The sequence below is a fragment of the Rhodamnia argentea genome, chromosome 8 (assembly GCF_020921035.1).
Source record: "Rhodamnia argentea isolate NSW1041297 chromosome 8, ASM2092103v1, whole genome shotgun sequence".
Lineage (NCBI taxonomy): Eukaryota > Viridiplantae > Streptophyta > Magnoliopsida > Myrtales > Myrtaceae > Rhodamnia > Rhodamnia argentea.
In genome coordinates, this window is record NC_063157.1 from 24,465,598 (window position 1) to 24,489,434 (window position 23,837).

Consider the following 23,837-nt stretch of genomic DNA (forward strand, 5'->3'; position numbering starts at 1 on the left):
TTGTTGAGGTAGTTATTAGCGCATTGTACCCAAAACGTACAGATTACATGATAAAATACATCTTCAGGTATCATGGACACGTAGCCCTAAAACGATAATGACATCGACAGTAAAAGACAAATAAATAAATTGTCGTCCATCCTTATAATCTTTGAGTTCACATGAATGCTTGTCTCAATGTATTGAGAGCATTTGAAATGTCTCCTTATAGACATAGCCAAGCACTCACAGAGAGGGAGGGCAGTATGGAGTTGGAGATTTGCTTCTTCTAATAGAATTGGGGATTGGGATCAACTAGAGCTTTCACACATACAAATGTGAAAACTTTTCATGAAGGGAAAAAAAATACTCAGTAACAATAAAGTACACATATAGTTATTGGATAATTATTACCTACACTATTAGTGTAAGAATTTTCTTACACATCTACTGTTGGACATGTCACCCAAATGTCGTCTATGCAATAGTGAATGAGTAAAAAGTTCTTTGCACCGGCAATTTGCCCTGAACCTTTCATCATCGTAACATGCACCTGATGTGCGATGCCTGGTGGTATGACTCAAAACTTTGGAATCTGCCTATACTTAGCGGTTCTGAAAATTTGGAATTTGGAACCTACTTTGCAAGCTCTAGTAAACATCCTAAAACCTGCTCAACTGTGTCAGTTGTATAGGAGGGTCTGCAAGCTCCATAGTTTCTCCTACGCGCCCCTAGTTGGGGAGACTTGACAGAATTGTAGGGTTATGATCCTTAGCTATTTTGAACTTGTGATTTGTTTAAATCTGTTATAGGTCTAGAGAAACAGCATTGTGCATGGCCTTGAATAGAGACTATAGTACAATGTTCTTTTTCTTTTTCCTTTGGGTTCTTAAGAATATGTATCTCTAAAAGGTTCTTTTGAAACGACCAGTGAAAAAGGGTTGCTGGCTCCTTTGTAGCTATTACAACCTCTTACATCCATCACTGCTGGTGGGTTGCAGGGCAATGGACCCCCTTCAATCTAATTAAAGAGGCTCTACTTGCTAATCTTTGATCCAATAAGAGATGCTCTTGCTTCCTGATTTTGTGGGGGTGGTGGGTCATTCTTCATTGCTCTGTTTTGTTAGATTTGGGAGCATATCGACTTGCTTTTGTTTGGCTTATGAGCGAGAAAGGGTCATTCCAAATGAATTGCCAATTCCCTCCCCTCCAAAGGACTTTGCATTAACTTTCCTTTGACAAAAGTACAAGAATTTATATGTTGGAAAGCATCATCATATTTTTTCCTCTGAAAGTAATTTTGCTTGCTTGTTTGATTTTAGAAGTAAAGTTATTTCCATTTCTGTTTAATTTCTCTGTCATGATGAAATATAGGAACTGGAGTTCCCATTCCATTCTATTCCTTCGTTTATTGTATTTTCACCTTTGTGCTTACTATCGTGCCGAACAAGTTTAGTGAATTCTTCCGAGTCGCCAAAGAGATCTTCTTCTTCTTCCTCTTTTTTGGGATTGTTGTGCCATGCCTTGTTCTTGAAGTGTCATGGTATTTATCTTTTGCTTTTATACGTTGGAGCTAATAACACCATAAAACTGTATGCATCTGTCCTCAGATGTTGACAGCTACTGGCCCGATTGCAGTTATGCTTATGCCAATGGAGCTACTAGAGTTTGGTGGCACCTTTTGTCATCATCCTAAATCAATAGATCTACCTTAAAGACGAGCAATATATGAGTCTAAATCAGTGGATAAAGGACTTCAGTTTCCATCTTTTATTAGATAGTCGGATGTTATTCATCAAAGATGAAGAAGATAGTCAGCTTTAGCTCTTGGTTCCAGTAAAAGATAGTCATGGAAGGAGAAATCGTACCAAACTATACAAGTCGATGTTTGTCTACAACTGCACAGGTCACCATGCATGTTTTATTTGCTTCTTTTGATTGCTTGATTTCGTTGAACCTTCTGATGTTAAGTTGGTGTCTGAACCAATTAATAGTATCTCGACATTCCCTTTTGGTTGTGCTGACTCTAGAGCAGAGCGGTTTACTTGCACAGAAAAACTCCAAACTTGATTATATGCATCTTTTTTTTTTCTTGATAATGTTCTTATCCAATGGGTCTGAGGAGTCTAGGTCTCATCCCTGATTTCCGCACCCGCCACTCTGCCTTTGCCCAGTGGAAATGCGTCGATGTAGCAAGCTCAGAAAATCTTCTCTCCAAAGTGTCCCACTGTCATTGCTTTTCTATCTGCAGATGCATATTATAGGTGTTAAAAACTAGTGTTGTTTAAGATCTGATTGCTTTGAGTAACGATGTTTGGCCTTTGTTGTTATTGCTCCTGTATAAGGAGGATTAATCGGATACTAACAAAGAGGAAAGACAAGGAAACTTAAACCTGTAATCAATCTACACAAATAGACAATTGTAAAAAGACAAGGATGATTAATCTAATGAAGAACCCACAAGGGAGTTAAATCCAAACCCAGGAATCCAGCAAAAGTACTTGAACCAGGGAAAGTGACAAGACAACCTACCTCGACTGATTTGTCTTTATTGGTTAAAAGAGCTCGTAGGAAAGAGGTGTACAAATATTGTGATACTTGCCTACTTGGGGCAGGCAGAGCAGAAAACCAGGAGCAAGACATGTACCTGTCTTAAAATTCAAACAGTGCGTGGGATCCGAGTTAAGTATTGTATTATTTAATTAAGCATGCTCTCAAGACAATAATCTATTTTTCTTTTTAGGTGGATATGATGTACAGAAAGGTCTTCCTTACCAATGAAGAGTGACATTTTCTATGGATGTTGGGCGCATTTCTTGAGTCCTACTCATACGCTTTACCAATTTGAAATTAGCTTCTTTGCATTTTGTCTCGTTATCAAAGATAAATGAAATAACTTATTTATGATTCATTTAAGTTTGTTATTTATGATTCATTTAAGTTTGTTTTTAACTCGTAATGTAACTCATTGATGACCCCCACCATTGAGTATGGGTTAAAATATGGGTTGTAGACCCATTTTGCTACCTGTACCTAGGATACTTTTGTTTCTCATTTTGGAACTCGTTTAGAAATTTTATTATCATTTTAGAGCAATGAGTTAAGGAGTATATGTGCAAGAGATATTCTGTTTATACTCCTTGGACCGCCTTCAATGTCGTTGAGTTTCATGAGCAACCCTCTTCCGATTACACCATGAATTTATGATTCCCCTCCATTTCCCATGATCTTAGTAACTTTCCGTGCCCCATCACACGATCGCGGATTGATTGATCTCACAAATTAGAGGCATACACCACAAGTGACTTCATTCTTTATGTAACATCCCCTACTCTTCCCTGATGATTGGCCAAAGCCAAGTCGAAAGTGGCGGTCAGGTTTCGAGTTTGAGAGACCCTTGCAAAGGCCAACGAGCATGTGATATTTCTCTTAACGAATATACATCAGCCTCTGCTTGTAATCTGATCACGTGATAAATAAATGGGACTTTCGAGCTGTCGGGCTTCACGGTGTGCTACGTAATTTGATCATTGAAATTAATACAAGGGAGTTGAGTTTCCAAAAGCATTGTACTTAATGGCAATTCTTCTGAACGCTTTGACTTCAGCTCGAGAAGTGAAAAAACATGGGTGTGAACGATGAGCTCTTAACAAAAATGTCACCAAGTTTGGGCCATGAAGAAACATGAAGAGTATATCCGAGCAAAAATAACCAAGCCGGCGAATGCACTGGCCTCTGGTCAGTGGCGGCCCGTCGGATCCGCCACTTCATCCTTCCAAGGCAATCAACGAGCGAGCCAACCAATGCGCACACAAGCGCGGGAGGAGGGGATCCACCCAAAGTCGCTGAAAAAGAAAGCGTGGGCTCGACTGGAGAGCAGCCCCTGCCACGTCGGTCGAGGCAAAGATACGCGCCGCGTAAGGGGGTTGACTGTAAAGTAAAAAGCAAAGTCATAGGATCGTACGGCCCCGTATTTGACGACGAGCCGCCATCACATTCCATCAGGGACGTCATCACAGCATCTGTTCCTAGGTGTGGGTCTCACAACTTGCCAAGCTGAACTCTAATGAAACCTCCCTGAGGAGTGACGTGGCTGTGACGAGAGGGCCAGTACTCTAAAACGGCGCCGTCGCCACAGTGGCCACATCACAGCACACAGCACGTCAACACAGTCAAATATACAGTCTCTCTCTCTCTCCAAATCTACGAGTTAAGCCAGTCTCAAATCATGTCTCCACAAGTGGCTGCACGAGCAATCATGAGCATCTTGGGGCAAACTTTGCCATAACTTCTCTATATATTGCAGATTGCGAAACAGGACATCATGGGTACCTAAATGAAGTGGCCGGGAGTTTCCTGAAGAAGGACAGCAGAAAGGTGACAGCTTTTGAGCTACTGAGGTACCTGTTAGCTAGTGCTAAAATATAGCCTTAGCCTCAAATAGCTAAGACATAATTTAGCTAAGGTAACTTTTCTGTTTGGAGGAGAAGATGCAGTAGTTAAGTGTATCATGGGCTGTCTGTGGTTCCTTTGTGTTTTACCTTGTTTGGAAAATAACGGGTGAATGCACTTGTTATCGATGATAAAAGAGCGATTACTTTATTTCTGAGATCAAAAAGGAGTATTTATAGACTTAGGGTTAAGCCTACTATAATCACATAAATAATCCAAACTTGCTAATATTCTAAAGTAATAAACCCAATAGCACTCACTTCAAATAGAAAATCAACAGAAAATTTACCCAAGTAAAATTAACCTTCGCTTCTAGTTTACTTTTAGAAAAAAATCGCTAACTGGTACTCATTTACCCAAGTAAAATTGACCTCCGCTTCCGATTTACTTTTTGAAAAAATCGCTAATTGGTGATCGTTCTTGATTGAAAATCTTGACTTGATGAGTGAAACTTGAGAACAAACTGAGACTTGTCCTCTAAGCTAGGATTCATTTATGCTGTTCCAACCAATAAGCCACCATCCTTATCAGACACAAGGCTTTAATTATCCAGGTAGCCAATGTTATCAAATGACGAAACTGAGGAGGACAGTTGGTTTCACCAACATTGTCAAATCTCGAACAATTTGCCTGTTCCTTCCCGCTACATATAGATTTGTGCACGTTTGCAATACTTCAATTCTACTTCAGTACACAAGCAAATCGAGGAGAAGAACGCTACTCTATTGATTTGAATTATTTCTACATTTTTATACAACAATTAAAGATAAAAATCTGGTCTCCAACAGAGTTAAAGAAACATTTATCAATCATTCTCATATAATTCTTTTGAAATGATCGGAGGTGCATAACATACTTTCATTTCAGATGACAAAAGATCCAGCATTCGGTATATGCCCTCTGCCTCAGGATTTGATTTATCGCCAGCCACGAATTCATGATTGTTACAACCAATCTCGATCGAGCTAAATCCTGGTGTCTTTTGGATACCAAGATTCTTCATTTTCCTCCTGATCTTGTTCGCACCATCCCAGCTTCTATCTGCAGCATATATATTCGCAAGGAGCACATAATTTGAGTCAGAATCAGGGTCTGGATCAACTACATACTTTGCCAACCTTTCAGCTAACTTGACATCCTCATGAGTCCTGCAAGCAGCCAACAAAGATCCCAACACAATGTCGTTTGGTTTCATGGGCATGTTTTCTACAACATTTAGCGCATCCTCCAACCTGCCTGCACGACTATAGAGATCCACCAAGCAACCATAGTGTTCAATTCTCGGCTCAATTCTGTAAACATTCTTCATGATATGGAAGTACTCGAGCCCTCCATCAACTAAACCAGCATGACTACAAGCAGTGATTGCTCCGGTAAAACTAACTCCATCAGGCTTGAATCCTTCCTCCTGCATCCTGTTGAATAACTCCAGAGCCATCTCGGCATGCCCATTGGCTGCGAACCCTGCAATTATAGTGTTCCATGACACAAGAGTTCTCTGTGGCATTTTCTCAAATATAAGGTGAGCATACTCAATACACCCGCACCTGGAATACATGTCCATTAAGGAATTGCATACCCTTACATTGTCCTTGAAGTCTTGCTTCATGACAAACTTATGTATCCACAAGCCCAATCCAAGCGTTGCCAAGTTGGAGCACGCGGATATTGCGCCTATAATTGCGACGAAATCAGGCTGCACCCCAGACAGTTGCATCTCGCGAAACAACTCCAACGCTTTCTCAAAATGACCAGTCTTGACAAACCCATTAATCAACACTGTCCACGTTACAGCATCTCTGTGGGGCATCCTGTCGAACAGGTCTATCGCCTCCCGCATCTCACCCTTCTTCACATAACCATCGATCATCGTATTCCAAGTAACAGAATTCCTCACCCCCATCCCGTCAAAAACCATTCTGGCCAACTCCACGCGATCCAGCTTCGCGTACATGTTAAGGACAGCCGTGGCCACCATCACGTTTTCCGCCACCAATCCCAGCTTCCGAGCATATCCGTGAAGCGAAGCTCCGAGGAACTCGCTTCCGGACGGGAAACCAGCGCAACCCGAGAGAAGCGTGACGATCGTGATGTGGTTGGGCTGCACCCCAGACCGCATCATCTCGGAAAAGACTCCGACTGCTTCGGCCAATCGGCCATTTCGAGTGCAGCGAGCGATGGAAGAAGTCCATAAGACGGTGGGGTCAAGGGAGTGAGCGGGCTTGACGAAGGAGAGGCTGTGTCTAGTGGCGGCCTGCGTTAGCTTCGGAGGCTGTGGCGGTTGATGGAGCTCAGTGGGAGTGGCGGCGGTGGGGAAGGCAGGAAGGCTCATTGCTAAAGTTCAAATTACCGTTAGAAGAGGCCGTGTTTCATTTGGCTCTTTATAAACTTTTGTCTTTTTCAATTTTTCCTCTCCTTTCTCGAATTAAAAACTTGTACCGAATTAATATATATCCTAACAAAAATTTACCCATCTAATGAAATTAATGTACACTTAAAACTATGATTAACTTATTTTTTTTTATAATGAATGCATTTTTTTCATTTACTTTAGTTTACAGTGAAATGGATAGTTTTTTTTTTTTTTACCTATGCTCATAACATACGCATTATTCATCGTGAAAAGCATATTTTTAATGTTCACAAGGTTGTAGGTTTGCTTGCACAAAGCTAATTTTGCTTAAAAAAGCTAATTTGGATAGATACTAGGGGTGAGCAAGATGGCTGCCTGAACCAGTTAGTTTGGTCCGGTTCTCAAGGGTGCCGGTCCAATTCCCGATTTCATAAAGTCAGAGCTGGTGATTTTCGATCCGGTTTCCAATTTCAAGGAGGAATCGAATCGCTCGGACTAGACCGATGATTTTCCATTTACAAACCATGTGCTTCTTAATAAGATTGTCCCTTGCGGTGTATATCACAGCAATTTGAAGAATAGAACTCTGGAGCACCATTGATGCTTTTTCCCATTCCGAACTTTCATGCGGTGCGTACAAACTTCAAAAATTGGGACGAAGTGATTTTGAACCAACACCGCCAAAGGATGACGAGAAATCTGGAATCAAAAGATCGAGTCGCCTAACCCGAAAAATGTGGAGCTTAGTTGGATGTATGACCATTTCGGACATTTCTCCTCCATTGTATTGCACGAAAACATCATATGTATTACTAATGGACCGCCTAGGAACCGGACCGACCCGAGTCGGTCCGGTTCCCATCCCTACGAAATGGGAACCGATTCTTCCGATCTGATTCCCGATTCCAGGGAGGGACCAAATCGGATCGGGAACCGATCACCCCTAATAAATACTGTGCATAATTTGCTAAAAAATAAAAACTTTTACACGGGTTGTATGCGGACCAAGAAATACTTAACATCATCTCAATTGCTTAATCTTTGTTAACGGATACTCGCTACACTGATAAAGCATTATCGACTAATAAAAGCATTAACAATGCGCAAATAGAAATGAATCCATAATTTACATCAAAGAAATCATCTTGTTTGCAAAGTAGCAAATTTTTTCTTCCCATTCACATAGACAAAAGGGACTCACTTACCAGCAAAATGAAGCATATGCCTCTTGGCCCGTTGTCTACAAGCAGGTCGAAAAAACAGGAGAGTATCATTCAACACCCTACAACATGTTCCTGATGCCGATAAATATTTAGACAAGATCATGCCATGTTCACGGATGAACAATCGATTTGAGGGCCGGCATCGAACTATTAGAACTTGGAAAGGCTGTTGGGACGGGGAGGGTCACGTCGAGAACGCGAATTGCGAATTGCGGCGAAAAACCATCGGGAAAAACATTGAATGACAATGGCACTTCTTCAGACCTTTCCACCAAGTACAGATACTGCAACAGATTGAGGCTTAAAATGACATAACTTCGACACAATAACAACATCGAAAAAGCATATTTGTAACGAATTGAATCGACGCGACACTGAGGAACCATTCTCAGAAGATGGAATTTAGCCGTAATCATCTGGTGACCAAGACCATGTATGGTAAGAGAACATATGAGAGAGTCCATCATTTACAGTAATCAAACCTAGTCATTCATCGCCCGTCGGCCGAAGTGAAGGACTCAGCAAACCCAGCGGGCTTAGTGGGGATGCTCCCCAAGCTGTCCCCGAGAGTTCCGATGCTCGACCCTTTGCTTTCCGCTTCCTGCCATACCTTCAACAACTCGGGAAGTGGCACATTGTAATCGATTCCAGAAGAGTCCTCCAGCTCGTCGCTCATCGGCTTCCACCGGTCGACTAGCGGGACCAGCACGTTGACCACGTGGCTCATGTCGGGCCGATGGTGAGGCTCTCTGGCAGTGCAGTGTCCGGCAAGTTCGGCCACTATGGAGATGCTCTCGAGAGCTTCTTCGGTTTCCTTAGCTGCAGGGTCAAGGGCAGCTACGAACTTCTCTTTGCTCGATCTGATTCGCCAGAACCACTCCGCCAGATACCTGCTTTCCTCCGAGCGCTCCTCGTCCAGTGCTGTAAGTCCCGTCAGAAGCTCCATTAGTACCACACCGTAGCTGTAGACATCGACTTTTGTTGTGACCTTTCCCATAACTGAAACCAAAAAGAAGTTAAGAGTAAGCTCGGCTGTAAACAGTGTGCACCCATTACATGATTTTACATCAATCACATTGATTAACTTTGTAGCCAAGATTGTCATGAAATGATTTCACATAAATTCAAGTGAACACCTTTCTCTGAGGCTATGTAAACAAGAATGAGAGATTCAAGTGATAGCTCCCTACCAGCATATTCAGGTGCAAGATACCCGAAAGTCCCAGCGAGCTGCGTCGCAAAAGACCTCTCTCCATCGGGAGCGAGTTTAACCAATCCGAAATCCGAGACCTTCGCTCGGAGGTCATCGCCTACAAGAATATTTGAAGACTTCAGGTCTCTGTGTATGAACGTGTGCTGGGCCAGGCTGTGCAGATACTCTATCCCTCGGGCCACATCCAAAGCGATTATAAATCTATTCCTCCATGTAAGAGGCTCCAATTGGTTTGCCTTCCACTGAAAAAGATGCCGACTAAGAGCTCCCTGCGGCATGTACTCGTACACCAGAAGCCTCTCGCTTCCTTCGGTAGAGTAACCCAAAAGAGACACCAAATGCCGATGCCGAAGTTTAGATAGCACGGCGATCTCGGATCGGAACTCGTCCAATGCTTTACTGCAGATTATATTTGATTCCATCCTCTTGACAGCAATTTTGGTCCCATCACATAGCTCTCCCTTATAAACTGTACCGAAGCCACCTCGTCCAAGTTCATTTTCAGGCGCAAAATTCTTCGTCACCTTGCGCAGGTCTTGGACAGATATGCAGAGATTTCCAACCTCGATTGAACGTGAATTTTCCGTTCCGTTACTGAGTGTGCTCAAGGAGCTGGTCCCGGAATGAGTGAACAAACTTGTCTTGGTATTGTTAGAAAATTTAATCTTGACTTTAGTCACTGGACCTGAAGTGTCTCTAGGAGGAATGACAGTGGAACTCGGAGCCTCGGATACACCTTTCCTTCTCTTGCGGAAACAGATGTAGAGAATAATCATGAGGAGGACAAACGGGAGGATTAGAGTAGGAACCAACAAAAGGACATTGTATCTTTTGGTTCTTTTGGGTCGAGACTGTGGTCGACTAGAGTTTGACCCGGCAACTGTGGAAGGTGAGATTTCAGGTTTCGGTGGAGCTGGCGAGTTTTCTGGCAATGGGCTGCTACTGGAAGGCGGTGACACAGTGGACGCAGTGTTATTGCGGACCAGGAGAGGGTTTCGATCAATGATGACCTTCACGCTACCGTGGAACATGGGCAATGGTGGCTCAAGATTGTTCCCGCTCAAGTCCAGCAACCTCAAAGACTTCAACTCAGTATAGTTTCCAGGGACTCCGCCATGTATGTTGTTGTCTCCGAGCCTAATTTCGAGCAACGAATCTAAGTATGCGAGGGAAGCACTCAGAGTGCCGTTGAGGTTATGCCTCGGCAAGTTCAAAATGGATGCTTTCAACTTCGAATTGCAGCTTAATCCGAACCACGGCCCTTCACATGGAGTATTCCCAGACCACCGAGTAACAAGGTTCTCAGGATAATTGACACCGCCAAGAAAATCTAAGAGTGCATTAACTTCAGGGGCACATTGCATCCCAGGTTCAGGTAGACAAAAGAAATTGGAATCGTAAGTAACATTGCGTACCTTAAATTTTGGGATCGGACCCATGAACAGATTGTTGTTCAGGTCAAGTTTCTCCAGGTCCATACGGGCCAAGCTTTCGGGAATTAGACCAACAAGTTTGTTCCTATTGAGATTGAGGTCCTTCAGAGAAGTCAGAGCTCCAATATTCTCCGGAACCATGCTGGCGAATTGGTTTCCGTGAAGCCACAACTGCGTGAGCGATGTCATGGAAGCAATCACATCTATGCCACCGCCAATTCCGCCACCATTTTGGTCGTTCAACCACAATATCTGCAGCATAGATTGACCGAAACTCCCAGGAAGCTCACCAGAAAGACTGTTATATGAAAGCTTCAGCACCGTTAGGGACGGCATCGCACCTAAAAACTCTGGCACCGGGCTGACCAAGTTGCAATTCATCAGGGAGAGATTCGTCAACTGAACGGATTTCGCCAATTCGACCGGCACAGACCATCCAGAGGTCTTATTTAAGGGGTTATAATCCAAGGCCAGCACCTGCAAACTGGTCAGGCCATCAAAAAAATCCGGGGGGATCGCCTCAAAGCCGTTGTAATCCAAATACGCGTATTGCAGCTCCGTCAATCCTCTAAAACTGGGCAATGCCCCAGACAAACTGTTCCTCTGGAGGCCTAAGTTGGAGAGCATTGAGAGCTGATTGAAACTCGGAGGCAATTTGCCTCGCAGACCCAATCCTTTGGCCTGAATTTGGGTGACTCTTTCACCAGAACAGTAGACATAAGGCCATTTGGGAGGGCCACAAGGGTCATCCCCATCAATTGGCCACTCAAGGAGCTCTGGATTCTCCAACCCTTTTCTGAAATCATTGAGTACTTTGAGGTCGCTAGGGTCAGTGACGCCACAAGCCAGTGTAATCAGGCTCAGATGCAAGGCAATGCACAGGTTTCTCCTAATGTCAACCATCTTCGCCGGCTGAAGAAAACCATCAAGAAACCAACAGAGACAGCATAACCACAATGCAACTTCCAAAAAGCACAAATGGGCTGAGACAGAACCCCCCAGAAAGAAAAAGAAACAGGAAAAGAAGGAAGAAAGCGACGAAGAAGTTCCGAAGCCGGGGAAGCACCCTATGTAACAGAAAGGGGACAATTTTCTCGGGAAAATGTCTGAAAATCTGACTGTAGTAAAAGAAACCAGATAAAAAACAAAAACAAAACAAATGGGGTTTCCAAACAGTAGCTCAAGATCAATCTTTTCGCTTTGGAAGATTTTATCCATTTCTTGACACTCGACTCCCCCAAGTCAAGGGGAAACAGTCCTCCATGACTGACTCTCTCTCTCTCTCTCTCTCTCTCTCGAATTTCGAATTATTACTTTTTTCACGTGGAAGAATCACCACCCTTTTTTCACGTAAAGCTTTGATTAGCAGACCTGTGACCGACAGTGATGATGGGGAAGCAATCGTATGGTTTGGAAGCATGAGAGAGGACATGCTCTTCTTCTCTGGAGGGCCGAGAGTCCTAGTGGGGCACGCCTTGGAAAAAAATGTAATCTTGGGCACGAGATCAATTAATTTTTCTGAGGGGTCCCGACCAAAATGTTGGATGGCAAAAGTAGCTCTGATGTCGGCTAATCAAGCGGAAGTTGGACATTCTGCGCTGATTTCGGTTGGGGGCGATACATAACACGTGGAAAATTTCATGTTTCTGCACATAAAACTTAAAAAAGTTTCCTTCTTTACAAAGCTCAGTTCATCAAGACCAGATCGAACCGAGTCGTTTCCTCCCCATTAGCACTCGTCTTGAACGGGCTAATCCATTTTTGTCGGATCGATACGTAGACGAAGGTGAGCACAAACACGATGGATTCCCGGACTTGTTAGATCCATGTCACGGCGCGAAGAAGAGTCGGCATAAACATTCGGACCAACGTGTTAATCATCGATTCCTCTGTGCAAACCCATGTATGGACTGGACACTCGCATGTGGACTCATTTAAGAGATCTTGAGTTAGCTTCTGTATGTGGTGGCCAAAGATCTGAAAATAACCCACAACGCATGATGAATTATTGTATTTCCTGTGCAGTTGTAATGTCCACTTCAGTCTTGAAACCCGACGAAGTTTGGACTAATCGCCAGGAACAAAACACCAGTCACTGTTTCAACTCCAATGCCATGTCTGGACCCGCCCCCACCAAACCACCTCAACCTAAGGCTCTGTTTCATTCGGTTATCTTTCCTAGCCTTAGCGAAAAGAAACAGTCGGCATTCACTTTCGTTAACCACCTGATAGCAGCCACCAAAAAAGTTGAACCAGAGAGGGAACGGAAACATGTCACGCTAACATCACGTTCTGCTCTAGAAAGGCTTGGCATAAAATCAACAGAGAGAGAGAGAGAGAGAGAGAGAGAGAGAGAGAGATTCAAGTGGCAACTTGCATATGCATGGGGTTAACAGCAACAGCAAGATTCATATCGGAACGCCTCTAGTAATCTAATCTGTTCCGGAATTAACAAAAGATCAAGAAGATAGCTTCTGCTATGTTTGAACAATGAAGTAACAATATAGAGTATATCTGACCAAAATCACAAAACCGACAAATGCATCGAAACGTTAAGTTCTGAGATCTTATGTCATTTCACCCTTTCACTACAATATGGATAGGCCAAAAACCAGTGATTCTACTGGAAGACAATGATCTAACAATGTTTTCTGCTGGGAGGTTGCATACACAGTGTTTTACTCACCTTTCTCAATTATATAATTCATCCTCACACTTCTGATTTTTCGCCGATTAGTTGCTTTCCTTCCCCAAGTCATTTCTTCATCACGTCGCAACCAAACGAGGAATCGAGATACTCTTGTCGATCCATTCCGTCGTTAAAAGAAAAACAAGTACCACTAGATTATTAAGTTCCTGAAATGCTGTAATAGTACTGACAACCTAGATTCACAAATTCTAACCCAGAAAAGAAAATCTAGAAATCACTACTTTCTTCATATTACCATCTTCTATCTCAAATGAAGTCCTACCAAAACAAAATATTCAAACTAGATTTGGGAACACTGTACTGAGAAAGTGAAGTTATAGTGCAACATCTCCGTATCAATGTTCCTTGAAAAAAGGTACCTTATCTACAAGGTACCTTTTGATTGAGTCAACCACCTTCACAGGAAAAGTCTCATCTTCTGGGTAATAAGCAATTGGATCAGCTAACAATGGATCTGGAAGATCAAGAATGCCTTCCAGTGTGGCGTGGAGACAATAAGCTGAGTAGGTAACATGATACCCACCTTCTTGGACAATGAGAATGCGCCCTCCACTGTGCCTATCCGTGAAGCTGCGAATTTGTCGACCAATTGCCCGATATCCATCCATTGTCAAGCATTGCCTTCCATTTGGATCGAACTATGGTGGCAAAGACAATAATCATCACGTAAAACATTCTGGTAAAACAAAGACATGTAAAAGATTATCGTATAGACAAAAGTCCTTTTGGATCTATAGCAAAATATCTCAGTTCGTGTAGCTATCCACATAAATCTTATTGAAGAAAAGATTCTGTATTTTCAACTTTGGCTCATAGGGATGAACTGTCCAATATGCACATCCTGCTCCTTATTTTTGTACTTTCACAATTTGTGGATTGTGGGTCTAGCATAAAGATGGGGTGAACAATGCGCTCTTAACAAATCACAAACAAATATGTCACCAAGTTTGGCAATTGCATGCACCTAAGCATCCGTAGTTTTCTGGACAATGTAGCTTTGCATTAATGGCCCTAAAGACGCTGTAAAGTTTAATTGCCTTATTGTGCTTCCTCTAGAAACTTAGACTGCAACAGTTTTCATGAAACGTAGAGGATGCTTATTTCACAGTCTTAAAAGTACCCTAAGTTCTCATCATGCTATACAAGCATTCTGGCTTGAAAGAGAGGAAAAAAACTCATCCTTGTCTGAGAAATGGTCTCTGCTCCAGGAAGATGTTGCTTTGAACTGATTAAGGTGCCATTCTCCTCAGTAACAGCTTGTACAAGTAGAACATATCCCAAATCCCATGATCACGTGGCCATTACATTAACAACAGTAGTTCCAAATTCGTGCTCCAATTAAGGCTAATTTTCTTCAAAAACATCTTGTCAGGGCAGTCATAGTAACGTCATAAGTATTTCTAAGCCTTCATCTTTTTGGTTATGATAAGCTTTCATCCTTACATGAGAAATATAGCTCAGCCATTGTCCAAGATTGACATTACTATGAGATTACTATGGAAATGATTCTTGTTAGAATGAAGTAATTCTCTCCTGTAAGCAAGGCACAAGCCACAGCATGTTGCCCCAAAAGCAAAATCCCACACTTAATTTGGAGAATCACCTAGTTTTCCTAAGAAAAGAGAGAGATTCTTTAACCACAAAGAAATTGATCTACATAAAAGGAGAAAATAGATTCTCACAAAGTGCCACTCTGTCGAAGGCATAGCTCAAGTTAAAAGTTAAGACATGTAACTGACTTGTTTGATAGTTCAATGACTCACAACAGTATATTTCTATGCAATATACCAACCTAGGAAATCCAGTTCCACATCAATTACTGAAGAGAGTGTACCTGCATGTAATTGGTAAGGTACAAAAGAGGATCTACTTACCGCACTAGAGTCTTGGCCAATAACAAGAACAACCATTTCGGGTTTGAAACTCTCCACGGCTGGCACAACCAGCTCAGTCATGGCATACTCGTATCCCCTGTCTCCTGTTCCATTTGGCAAGGGAATGTTCATGTTATACCCATATCCTTCACCTTCACCGAGCTCATCGACAGATCCATTTTGCGGATGAGATGGACCCCACGACCCGTGATTCATGTGGAGAGAGATGGTAAGAACGTCGTTGGATTGGTAAAACCCCTCTGCTGTTCCATTTCCATAGTGCACATCTATATCAACCACGACAACCCTTTTGCACCCGGAGTCCAATGCCAATCGAACTGCTAGACCGGCATTGTTTAAGAAGCAATACCCATCGGCTTGAGAAGGCTGAGCATGGTGACCAGGTGGCCTCACTAGTGCGTATGCAATGTTCCCCTTACCATCGAGTACATGTTTCATAGCAGACAGTGTGTTACCGGCAGCAAGAAGCGCGGCACCCCATGACCCAGGGTTCAAGAAAGTTCCGCAGCAAAGAACTTTCCCTCCACTTTTATCGGCTTCCACTAGTTCTTTTATGTATTCTGGAAGTTCAAAGATGAGAATCACATCCAATTTGAGGTGGTTTTCCACATTCAACTTATCACCAACCCAATGCGGCTGCCATGAAAGGAACACGTTCGACAGCCTCACAAGTTAACTGTAACAACTCCGACTACTACACCAAAACTTCTGAGTGCAGACATTTTCCACTGCTAATCACGCGGCATGGTGTTTAACAGGTTAAATGCTGAAACAAACATATTCAGAGAGCCATTTTCTTTTCAGGAAGTCGGTTATCTCGAGTCCCTGAGGATACATTTCTCTCACAACTAAGAAGTACCTTCCAATTCATTATCAAATGACACCAAACCTCAACTGGGCATAGCGAATTAATTAACTTCAGCACTACAAGAAAATCTGAGCTTGCACTTCCAATCCTCCAACACTACAGAAGACCAAGCAAAAGACCAAAATCTCTCTCTACCCTACAGCTCACCCACAATCACATGCAGCCTTTTACCCATCGAATCACTGTTCTCTCCATACGCATTCCAACCCAATCAAGCTTTCTCACACAACAACAAAGAACAAGAGAACAGAGTATGGTTACCAAGAGAGAGAATCAGAATCGTAGAAAGTACCTGGAGAGTGAAAAGAAAGGAGTTGAGAGATGAGAGCAGGCGTTGCAGAATGCCAGGAGACGTAGGGAGAGATGGGTCCACGCTTGAGGATGGAGACCATGTTTCGGACCCTGTCGGGGTTCTCCGGGTGCCTCTCGAGCACGTCCAAGAAACCCGGGTCGGAACCCGTGTCGAACACGCCCCGACCCGTGTCATGGTTCAGCATCCCGTCGTGCCAGAACGCGTCGACCCGGCCCGTCGAAGGAGGAGGAGAAGGAGAAGCAGCAGCCATTAGAGAGCTGAATTGCGAAGCAGTCGATGATGTCTCCGTCTTCTGGTCCTCAAAGCTTGGAATTACTCGGTACTAGCAAGTGTTTTGCCCGTTTATGCTTTTTGCCCGCAATTGTCTATATGTTCCTAGGCGGTTTTTGTTATAAATTATTCTTTATTTATGAGTTCGAGTTCGTTTCGAATCTTTTCGTCTCTTTCAATTTGCCATTCACCAATTTGCGAATCTTCCCACCATGAATGACCCACTTACCAAACACCCATGAGAATAAAATATCTAGTAGAGCCGAATGGGACTGCGGTGATGCTGATAAGATCTCCAAGGCAATGAAATTTGAAAGAGAAGGAAAGCTAAAATAAATTCACAAACATGTGATGGTTAAGCAGAAGTTTTTTTCTTCCAACTTTTGACACAGGACTCTGCCATGATGTGTGTTCAGCAACATATAGGTGGCTATCATCATCATCCATTTTCGCCCGGTTGTCGCGATACATTCTAATTTCTACTTGAACTCTGCGATCGCCCTTCAATGGTGATCGTATGGTGAGTTGTATCATCATTGAGAAGCGGCTGAAGTGTTTCTCCTAGTAGTCATGAAGTGGCTGGATGATTCCTTGGTGAATCATATGTCGATGCCCCAGCGGCCGCAATGCCTCGAGCTCCGTGCACTTAAAACGTGCCGGGGAAGGCGGTTCGTTGTTGACACTCGATTTTTAATCGGCCTTTTTCTCGTTTATTTTTGGAAAAACTCATAAAAAAAATTCATAAAAATTCAAAAAATTATAAAATCAATTTGGGGACCTTAGCCAAGCCCAGTGAACCATTTTTGAACGAAAATTGATTTTTTGCATTTTTTTAAATATTTTTCGAAAATACGAAAATGCTTGAAAAAAAATCAAGAAAAATTAGCTTTCAAGGTCAAAAAATACATAAAAATAGTCAATATTTTTATTTTAATCCCTTTTCATTTTGACCTTTCAAAAATTCAAAAATCAAGTTCAATTCTAAGTGTTTCTTCATTACTCATAGGGTTGAATTTGTTCAAAAATTGCAATTTGAGTCTTTTAATTTTCAATTTTCTCTTTCTTAGAGTCATGATATTCAATTTCAATATCCAGCACTTCAATTTTGTCCAATTGCCCCCTCAATTGTGTGAATTGCACGACTTGGACTCAATTGCATAAAAACTTTTCAATTTAGTCCCTAGATACTATTCAAAGTCAAATTACTTAAAATCTAGGGATTGCCATGGCAATGTAAGACCTCCTCCCTATGTTTTTTGATGTTTTGAATCGATCGGTGGGGGTCATTTGGATCGATTTGTCCATTTAGGGTTTCGATTTGACAGTTCCAATTCTCGAGTCAAAAAAACAAATTTGAGGTTTTTGTGAAATTCTTTGAAAACTTTTGCGGAAAATAGCATTTCTCGATAGAATTGACGCCCCTGATTCCAATTATGTGATTTAATTTGATAAATTTTGAGAAATTTCAGGTCGATTTCAAGAAGCGACCGAATCTTTCGGGTCGGATCGGGTCCGACCCAGTGACCCGGTTGAACTCAACTTCCCCAAATCAAATTTCCCGCGCAAATGCTAGACTTGCAGACTGAAATTTGATCGAGAAATTGATGATCCAATTGGCCCTAATCGGTGGAATTGATGGAGGGCTTTTGTTGGCCGGCGTGTCCTGCATCTATTGGGATCGGTCTGGGTCCGCTGAAGCAATGCCGACGAGGCCAAAAAGTCCAATGGCCGTATTCAGTAGAACCTCAGACCAAATTCAGGCCAAATGGCCTTGAATTTGAGCTCGCCTGAATCTCATTAAGTTCACGAGACGTTCCCTGCCGCCGACGGACCATTTTGCATGGGTCTCCGACGACTGGCACGTGCGACCGTCCATCGACTTACTCCCTCCCGACGCGCCAAAATTGAAAAAAAAAAAGAAAGGGTTTTACTTAAACCTCATGCGTTTTCATTGGAGGAAAGGCTCATTCGGTTCGCACAACTTCAACAAACGAGAGAGAGAGAGAGAGAGAGAGAGAGAGAGAGAGAGAGAGAGAGAGGTGATCGTGAGCTTGCACGATCGCCATTGAAGCCGAACCTGTTCAGTGCTCGCTAGGCCATCTCCGGCGAAATCGAAGCTCGCGGTCGGCCATTCTTGGCTCCCGAAGCCCCAAGGAAGCTAACAAACCCGTCCAATCTGTTTGAAGACTTAGAAATAGGTGAGACTCTCCTTCGAACTCTCTCTCGGCCTCGCATGGTAACTCAAGTCCTAGTGCGTCATTTTGAGTCCTATGAATCACGATTTACTCTTTGAATCGAGCTGACCATTTCCGCACTGGTTTTGTGCATTTTTGTCACATAATTTCCCGAGTCGACCTCCATATCTCTCTGACTGGGCGCGAGCTCTCTAGCTCGATCTAGACTAAACCGAGCCGTCGCGAACCTCGGGTAAGTTCTCTCGACCTTCTATGATGCTGCCTGATTGATTGATTTAGATAAATCGCGCATAGAATGGCTAGGGCGACTTCTTCACTGAAGATTAACTTTTGGCCGGAATAGTGACTAGTGCATCTGTGATTCTAATGGAGTAAGCTTGGTATATGTTGTAAAAGATGTCAAACTAGTTCGAACTGTGTTGGTTTCGGGTCATTTGGACCTCTATAGCCGTCAGAATAGGCTTTCGACGAGGCGTCGGCGAAGGAATGCCGACGCCAATCGTCTTCTCGGCCAGAGTTGACCAGGTCAACGTTTGTTGATCCGGTCAACGGTAACTTGGTGCCGACGTGACGCCACGTGGCATGCCACGTCAACTAGGCCGTTAGAGTTGTTATAAAACCGTTAGGCGATTGGACGGCCCATAGGCAGCCACGTGGAAGCATTCCAGTCGTCCGATCAATAATTAGAATTTTTGGATATTCTGATAAATAGATAAAAAATTTTCGAAATTAAAAAAAATATAATAACAAAAGCGATGCGGCATTGTTTTGGACTAGTAGGCGAGCGGGCCTAGGTCCAGGTCAAGGCTGGGCGCCTAGCCCATGTGGCCTAGGTCAACCCGGTCCATTGGGTCTTTCTTTTAAAAAAAAAATTATTTGAAAAAGAGTTGGAAAAAGAATTTCAAAAATTCTAAAAATGGTTTTAAAAATCCAAAAAAAAGGAAAAATTTGTAGAAAATTCCTAAAAAAATTTCAGAAATTCTAAAAAATTGAGGAATGACCATAGTCAACTGGCCAAGCCTATTTTTGAGATTTCTTTTCCCGATATTTCTGAAATGATACTTTTACCCTTTAGGGGTAATTTATCTCCAAAAATTCTCGTGAGTTTACGGAAAATGCCGAAAATTAGGAGATGGGTCAGTTTAGGTGACCAATCCTATTTTTGGTTTTCCAGTCCTCGTTTCCTTTGAAAAATGATGATTTTACCCCTCAAGGGTAGATCGCCCCAAAAAATTTCAGAAAATTTTGAAAAACGTCGAAAAAATAGGAAATCGCCACAATCAACTAGCCAATCCTATTTTCGACCCTGGGCTCCCGGTTCTTTCAAAAATGATAATTTTTCCCTTTTCGAAAAATTGTCCCTTGATTCTTTCAAATTACAATTTTTCCCATCATGGACAAATTGCTTCCAAATCACTCATCTCCTCTCTTATGTTGTGTTTGACTTTTCTCTAAGCCAATAGGGCTTTAGTAGGAATGTCATGTTGATTTGATGTGATTTATCTGCCCATTTTGTTTCCTTGATTTGAGCATTTATTTTACTGGTTGTGATTGTTAGGGTAGTCATTCCTATCTGCATGAACTCCTAGATTTAGGATTCGTACCCCTACTCATCTGCATGAAATTCTAACGTTAGAAAATTTAGACAACTTAGGTGCTGAAAGGGGGTCGATTACGATAATTGGCGTAACTAAGTCCCCGATTCACTTTTTTGGTTCTCGCAGAATCGAATAGAAGCTCCTAACTATTTGATAGGGTTTTTCCAATCATACCCTCCAAGAAATGATTGGTGGCGACTCCAAGGCATGCACACATAACACATGTCACTAGACCACATTGAAAGGTCGATCCGATTTTATCCTCCGTTGCGATTTGGGTAAAAGGCCTTGAGAGGGGCCCGCGTCCAAAATCCACGGACAACTGGATCGAAAGACGACCCATTAACCCCCCTCGCTCTTCATCTTGTGAGAGGGTCGCGACATTCGTCAATGGCCTCAATGGCCGCAAGGTCGATAAGCTGAGGAACGACGGCAGTAGCTGGTTTTATTTCCATGAGATCAGCACCTTCCCACCAGCGCAATTTTAGCAGCGACTTGGGTTCTTCGGAGGCTGCCTTGGCATTAGCTAGTTGGATACCAACCGACGTCAATGGTCGAGTCATTTTCGGAATGGCTGATGCTATTTCCCTCAAACAAATGCCAGACTCCAGAGAAATCTTCATGGAGGGTTCTTGAATTTTCCCTTGAACATGAGCGGGCGCCTGGACACGTACTCGATCAGTCATTAATCATCAACATAAGCTCTAACCGAGTTCGTGGCCTATCGTAGGAACGATTTCTCTGGGAGATGGTAATACAATCCAAGACAACCACCGACATTTATGGTTCAAAGATTTATTGAGACTTGGTTTCTGCAAAGAGTTGCACCTAAATGAGATTAATAAGACTGCTGATTTTCGAAAACAATACTGGCAACGGACCCGGGTATCGGATTGAAGATAGCTATCAAGAACTTCAATCTTGTAGGTGCGCCGAAGAGTCAGTTCCAATTTTCAGATGATGCTCCCAGAGATGACGAAACCGGAATCGACCATGACATGGCTCCCATCTTGCCACATTAGCCTGCAAAGAAATGAAATCAGGTTGACCTAAAATCTGATTCTGGAAGCAGAGATAAACAGCTTGTTTAATTACCAGCATCTCTTCATTGTCGTCGGGTGTCAACACAGATCGATACGCTTGAAGAGAAGATCTACTGTCTTCCTTGGATTGCGCATTATCTGATAGTATGAAGTGCTTATCTCCAAATCCTCTCAGGTAAGGCTTTTGTCAGTCCATCTTTGTTCCTTGAACGAAGCTCATTTCCGAGTAAGTTTTCGAATTTGACCAAAACCTTCTAGGAAAAACCCGAGTTTGTACATGTTTGCGGCGATCAGATCTTGAAGCTGTTCACTGCTCCAAACCGGGCAAATGCAGATGCACACTACGATGGTGATGCAACTCCTGAGAACAATGGCCGAGACTCTTTGGAAGGTCATTGTGATTGCCTGATTCTCTCGATAACCGGATACGGATACCAAGCAGAAGGTCAGATTGAACACTATGAGCCCATAATCGTGCCTCGCCTGCATTTCAGGAGGAAATCTTGTAAATGTCACCAGAGCAGCTTCATAAAACCAAAAACATTAGTTAAAATTCATCAGTAAGTGGTAGACGGGGGCCAGTTTCTTCTTTAGCTAGAACAAACCTGTCATGAAGACAAAGAAAGCTAACAGTATTGGCTCCGCGGTTGTTGCTGAAAGAATCGTGACTATGTGAGCTCCAATTCCTTAGAGCAGCACTTACATTTGCTGCTAACATTATGTTCAATCCTTTCCCAAGGGTTGCTCCTGAAAAAAAGTTGAACAACATCGAAGTATGTAAACTCCTTTCCCGACACATTGTGATAGTTACTGAACTGTCGAAGCTTATTACCAACAGAGAAATCGAACACGACCACAATCGTTAAGGCTGCCCAACTCGCTTTGATGCCAAAACCATTGCAGAGCGGTCGAAAGTAGTAGAACATGGAAACAAGTGTTAAAGCCAATCCGACTTTCAAAGAATGAATGATCTCTCTGGGATGATCCTGCCCTAGTTCCTTCGCTCTCACTGCGATGAAAATGACTTCCGTGCATATGTTCTTAGGCAAAGCCTCGACAGATTTGTACCCCCTCGTGAAAGGCCCCGCCTTCTCATTGTCTTGAATAGTCGCCATTTCCGGTGTTTCTCACGCAATGTCCTCAGCAATTCTGCTCAGCAAAGCAAAAAAGCCGAGCAGTGTGTTGCAAAAAAAGGCCAGATCCTGCATTTATAGATTTGGCAAAAACAGGCTAGATCCTATCTTTATAGCGAAGCAGTTTTCGGGGTGGTGTTGAAGCGAAAAGAGGTATGCGTTTATAGATTTGGCAGAAGTCTGGCCGGGTATCATCTATCTCTTCACTTAGAAGGTGTTGACCAAACTTAATCTTGATGAAACTTTGATTAACAGTTATGATGTCCTATCACAATGTAAATGGAGTCGATCTCCTCTATGCTTAGCCTTAGCCTCTTAATGGATCAAAGACAGAAAGATGGGGCAAATATGAAAGCCAAAAACACGGTAGCAACTGAGTGTCGAGCAGGCCTTCGTGCGTTCGCACCCGATTTGCGGCGCAATTACATGGAGATCTGACGATAAATATAAGAACTTCCGTCCAAAATCTGGCCATTAACGCATGTATTTATTGCTGTACTTTACATGTGACGCTTAAGACTTTGGTTTAGACCAGAGAGTTTCACAAAAAGCCTAGCCTAGATCGAATGCAATGTGAGTTTCCTTTGTCTCTTTGTTTCAGAAATCAAGGAGGAGGTGATAGAACTCTGTTGTCTGGTTGCAATTCTAATGGGCTTGTCCTATTTTGGGAGCTTTGATCCATGAGATATTCCTCGGCCCAATAGACAACAATGGTCAAGACTAAGCCCAAGAGTGGGATGACATAAACCCTAAATCTCATTTCGAGAGTGAATTAAAAATTTTCAATTTACCTTTCTTAATTAGATGAGACATCGACACATTTTTTTCTTTTACAAAATGCTTAACATATTAATTACCTTTTTCAAATTGTAAAGACTTAAATCAATCGTAAGTACTAATGCAGTAGAAACGAGTGATAACACGAATCTAGAGGAAAAAAAAAATTACTAGATTTCCAAGCACAATTCGCACGTCGCGAACACGGAGACTTGCATAATGACCGATAAAAAATTTTCAGTTCATCACTTCACATCCAAAGAGCGAAGCTAAATTACAACGAAAACATAACCAATTTTTGGGTACAAATTCAAGGAAGCTGAAATACAAACAAGGAAGCTGAATTAAGAAAATACAAGCTAATCTACCAAATTCAGTACTA

At 42.6% G+C, this 23,837-nt stretch overlaps 3 protein-coding genes across 3 annotated transcripts; all 3 read right to left on the reverse strand.

Annotated features, from left to right (window-relative positions):
• Positions 1 to 5,221: 5,221 nt before the first annotated feature.
• LOC115735259 (pentatricopeptide repeat-containing protein At1g05750, chloroplastic) lies at positions 5,222 to 6,809 on the reverse strand. The gene has a single exon (XM_030666404.2). The coding sequence runs from the start codon at positions 6,761 to 6,763 to the stop codon at positions 5,237 to 5,239; it is 1,527 nt and encodes a 508-aa protein (XP_030522264.1). The 5' UTR covers positions 6,764 to 6,809; the 3' UTR covers positions 5,222 to 5,236.
• A 1,407-nt stretch (positions 6,810 to 8,216) lies between these two features.
• LOC115735258 (receptor protein kinase TMK1-like) lies at positions 8,217 to 12,026 on the reverse strand. The gene is made up of 2 exons (XM_030666403.2): positions 9,198 to 12,026; positions 8,217 to 9,006 (listed from the first exon to the last, which is right to left on the reverse strand). Exons 1-2 carry the CDS (start codon positions 11,869 to 11,871, stop codon positions 8,498 to 8,500), a joined length of 3,183 nt encoding a protein of 1,060 aa, XP_030522263.1. The 5' UTR covers positions 11,872 to 12,026; the 3' UTR covers positions 8,217 to 8,497.
• A 1,445-nt stretch (positions 12,027 to 13,471) lies between these two features.
• On the reverse strand, positions 13,472 to 16,689 carry LOC115735464 (histone deacetylase 8). The gene is made up of 3 exons (XM_030666708.2): positions 16,419 to 16,689; positions 15,238 to 15,818; positions 13,472 to 14,001 (listed from the first exon to the last, which is right to left on the reverse strand). The coding sequence occupies exons 1-3, from the start codon at positions 16,687 to 16,689 to the stop codon at positions 13,699 to 13,701; spliced, it is 1,155 nt and encodes a 384-aa protein (XP_030522568.1). The 3' UTR covers positions 13,472 to 13,698.
• Between the last annotated feature and the right edge of the window lie 7,148 nt (positions 16,690 to 23,837).

Excerpts from the sequence above, each read along its gene's own strand:
- LOC115735259 (XM_030666404.2), bottom strand. The coding sequence starts at position 6,763 with ATGAGCCTTCCTGCCTTCCCCACCGCCGCCACTCCCACTGAGCTCCAT.
- LOC115735258 (XM_030666403.2), bottom strand. The coding sequence starts at position 11,871 with ATGGATAAAATCTTCCAAAGCGAAAAGATTGATCTTGAGCTACTGTTT. Across the intron at positions 9,007-9,197 it reads TCTTGCACCTGAATATGCTG|TTATGGGAAAGGTCACAACA; the intron begins GTAGGGAGCTAT and ends TTTTGGTTTCAG.
- LOC115735464 (XM_030666708.2), bottom strand. The coding sequence starts at position 16,689 with ATGGCTGCTGCTTCTCCTTCTCCTCCTCCTTCGACGGGCCGGGTCGAC. Across the intron at positions 15,819-16,418 it reads CCTTTCTTTTCACTCTCCAG|AATACATAAAAGAACTAGTG; the intron begins GTACTTTCTACG and ends TTGAACTTCCAG. Across the intron at positions 14,002-15,237 it reads TTGGCCAAGACTCTAGTGCG|TTCGATCCAAATGGAAGGCA; the intron begins GTAAGTAGATCC and ends TTGCCACCATAG.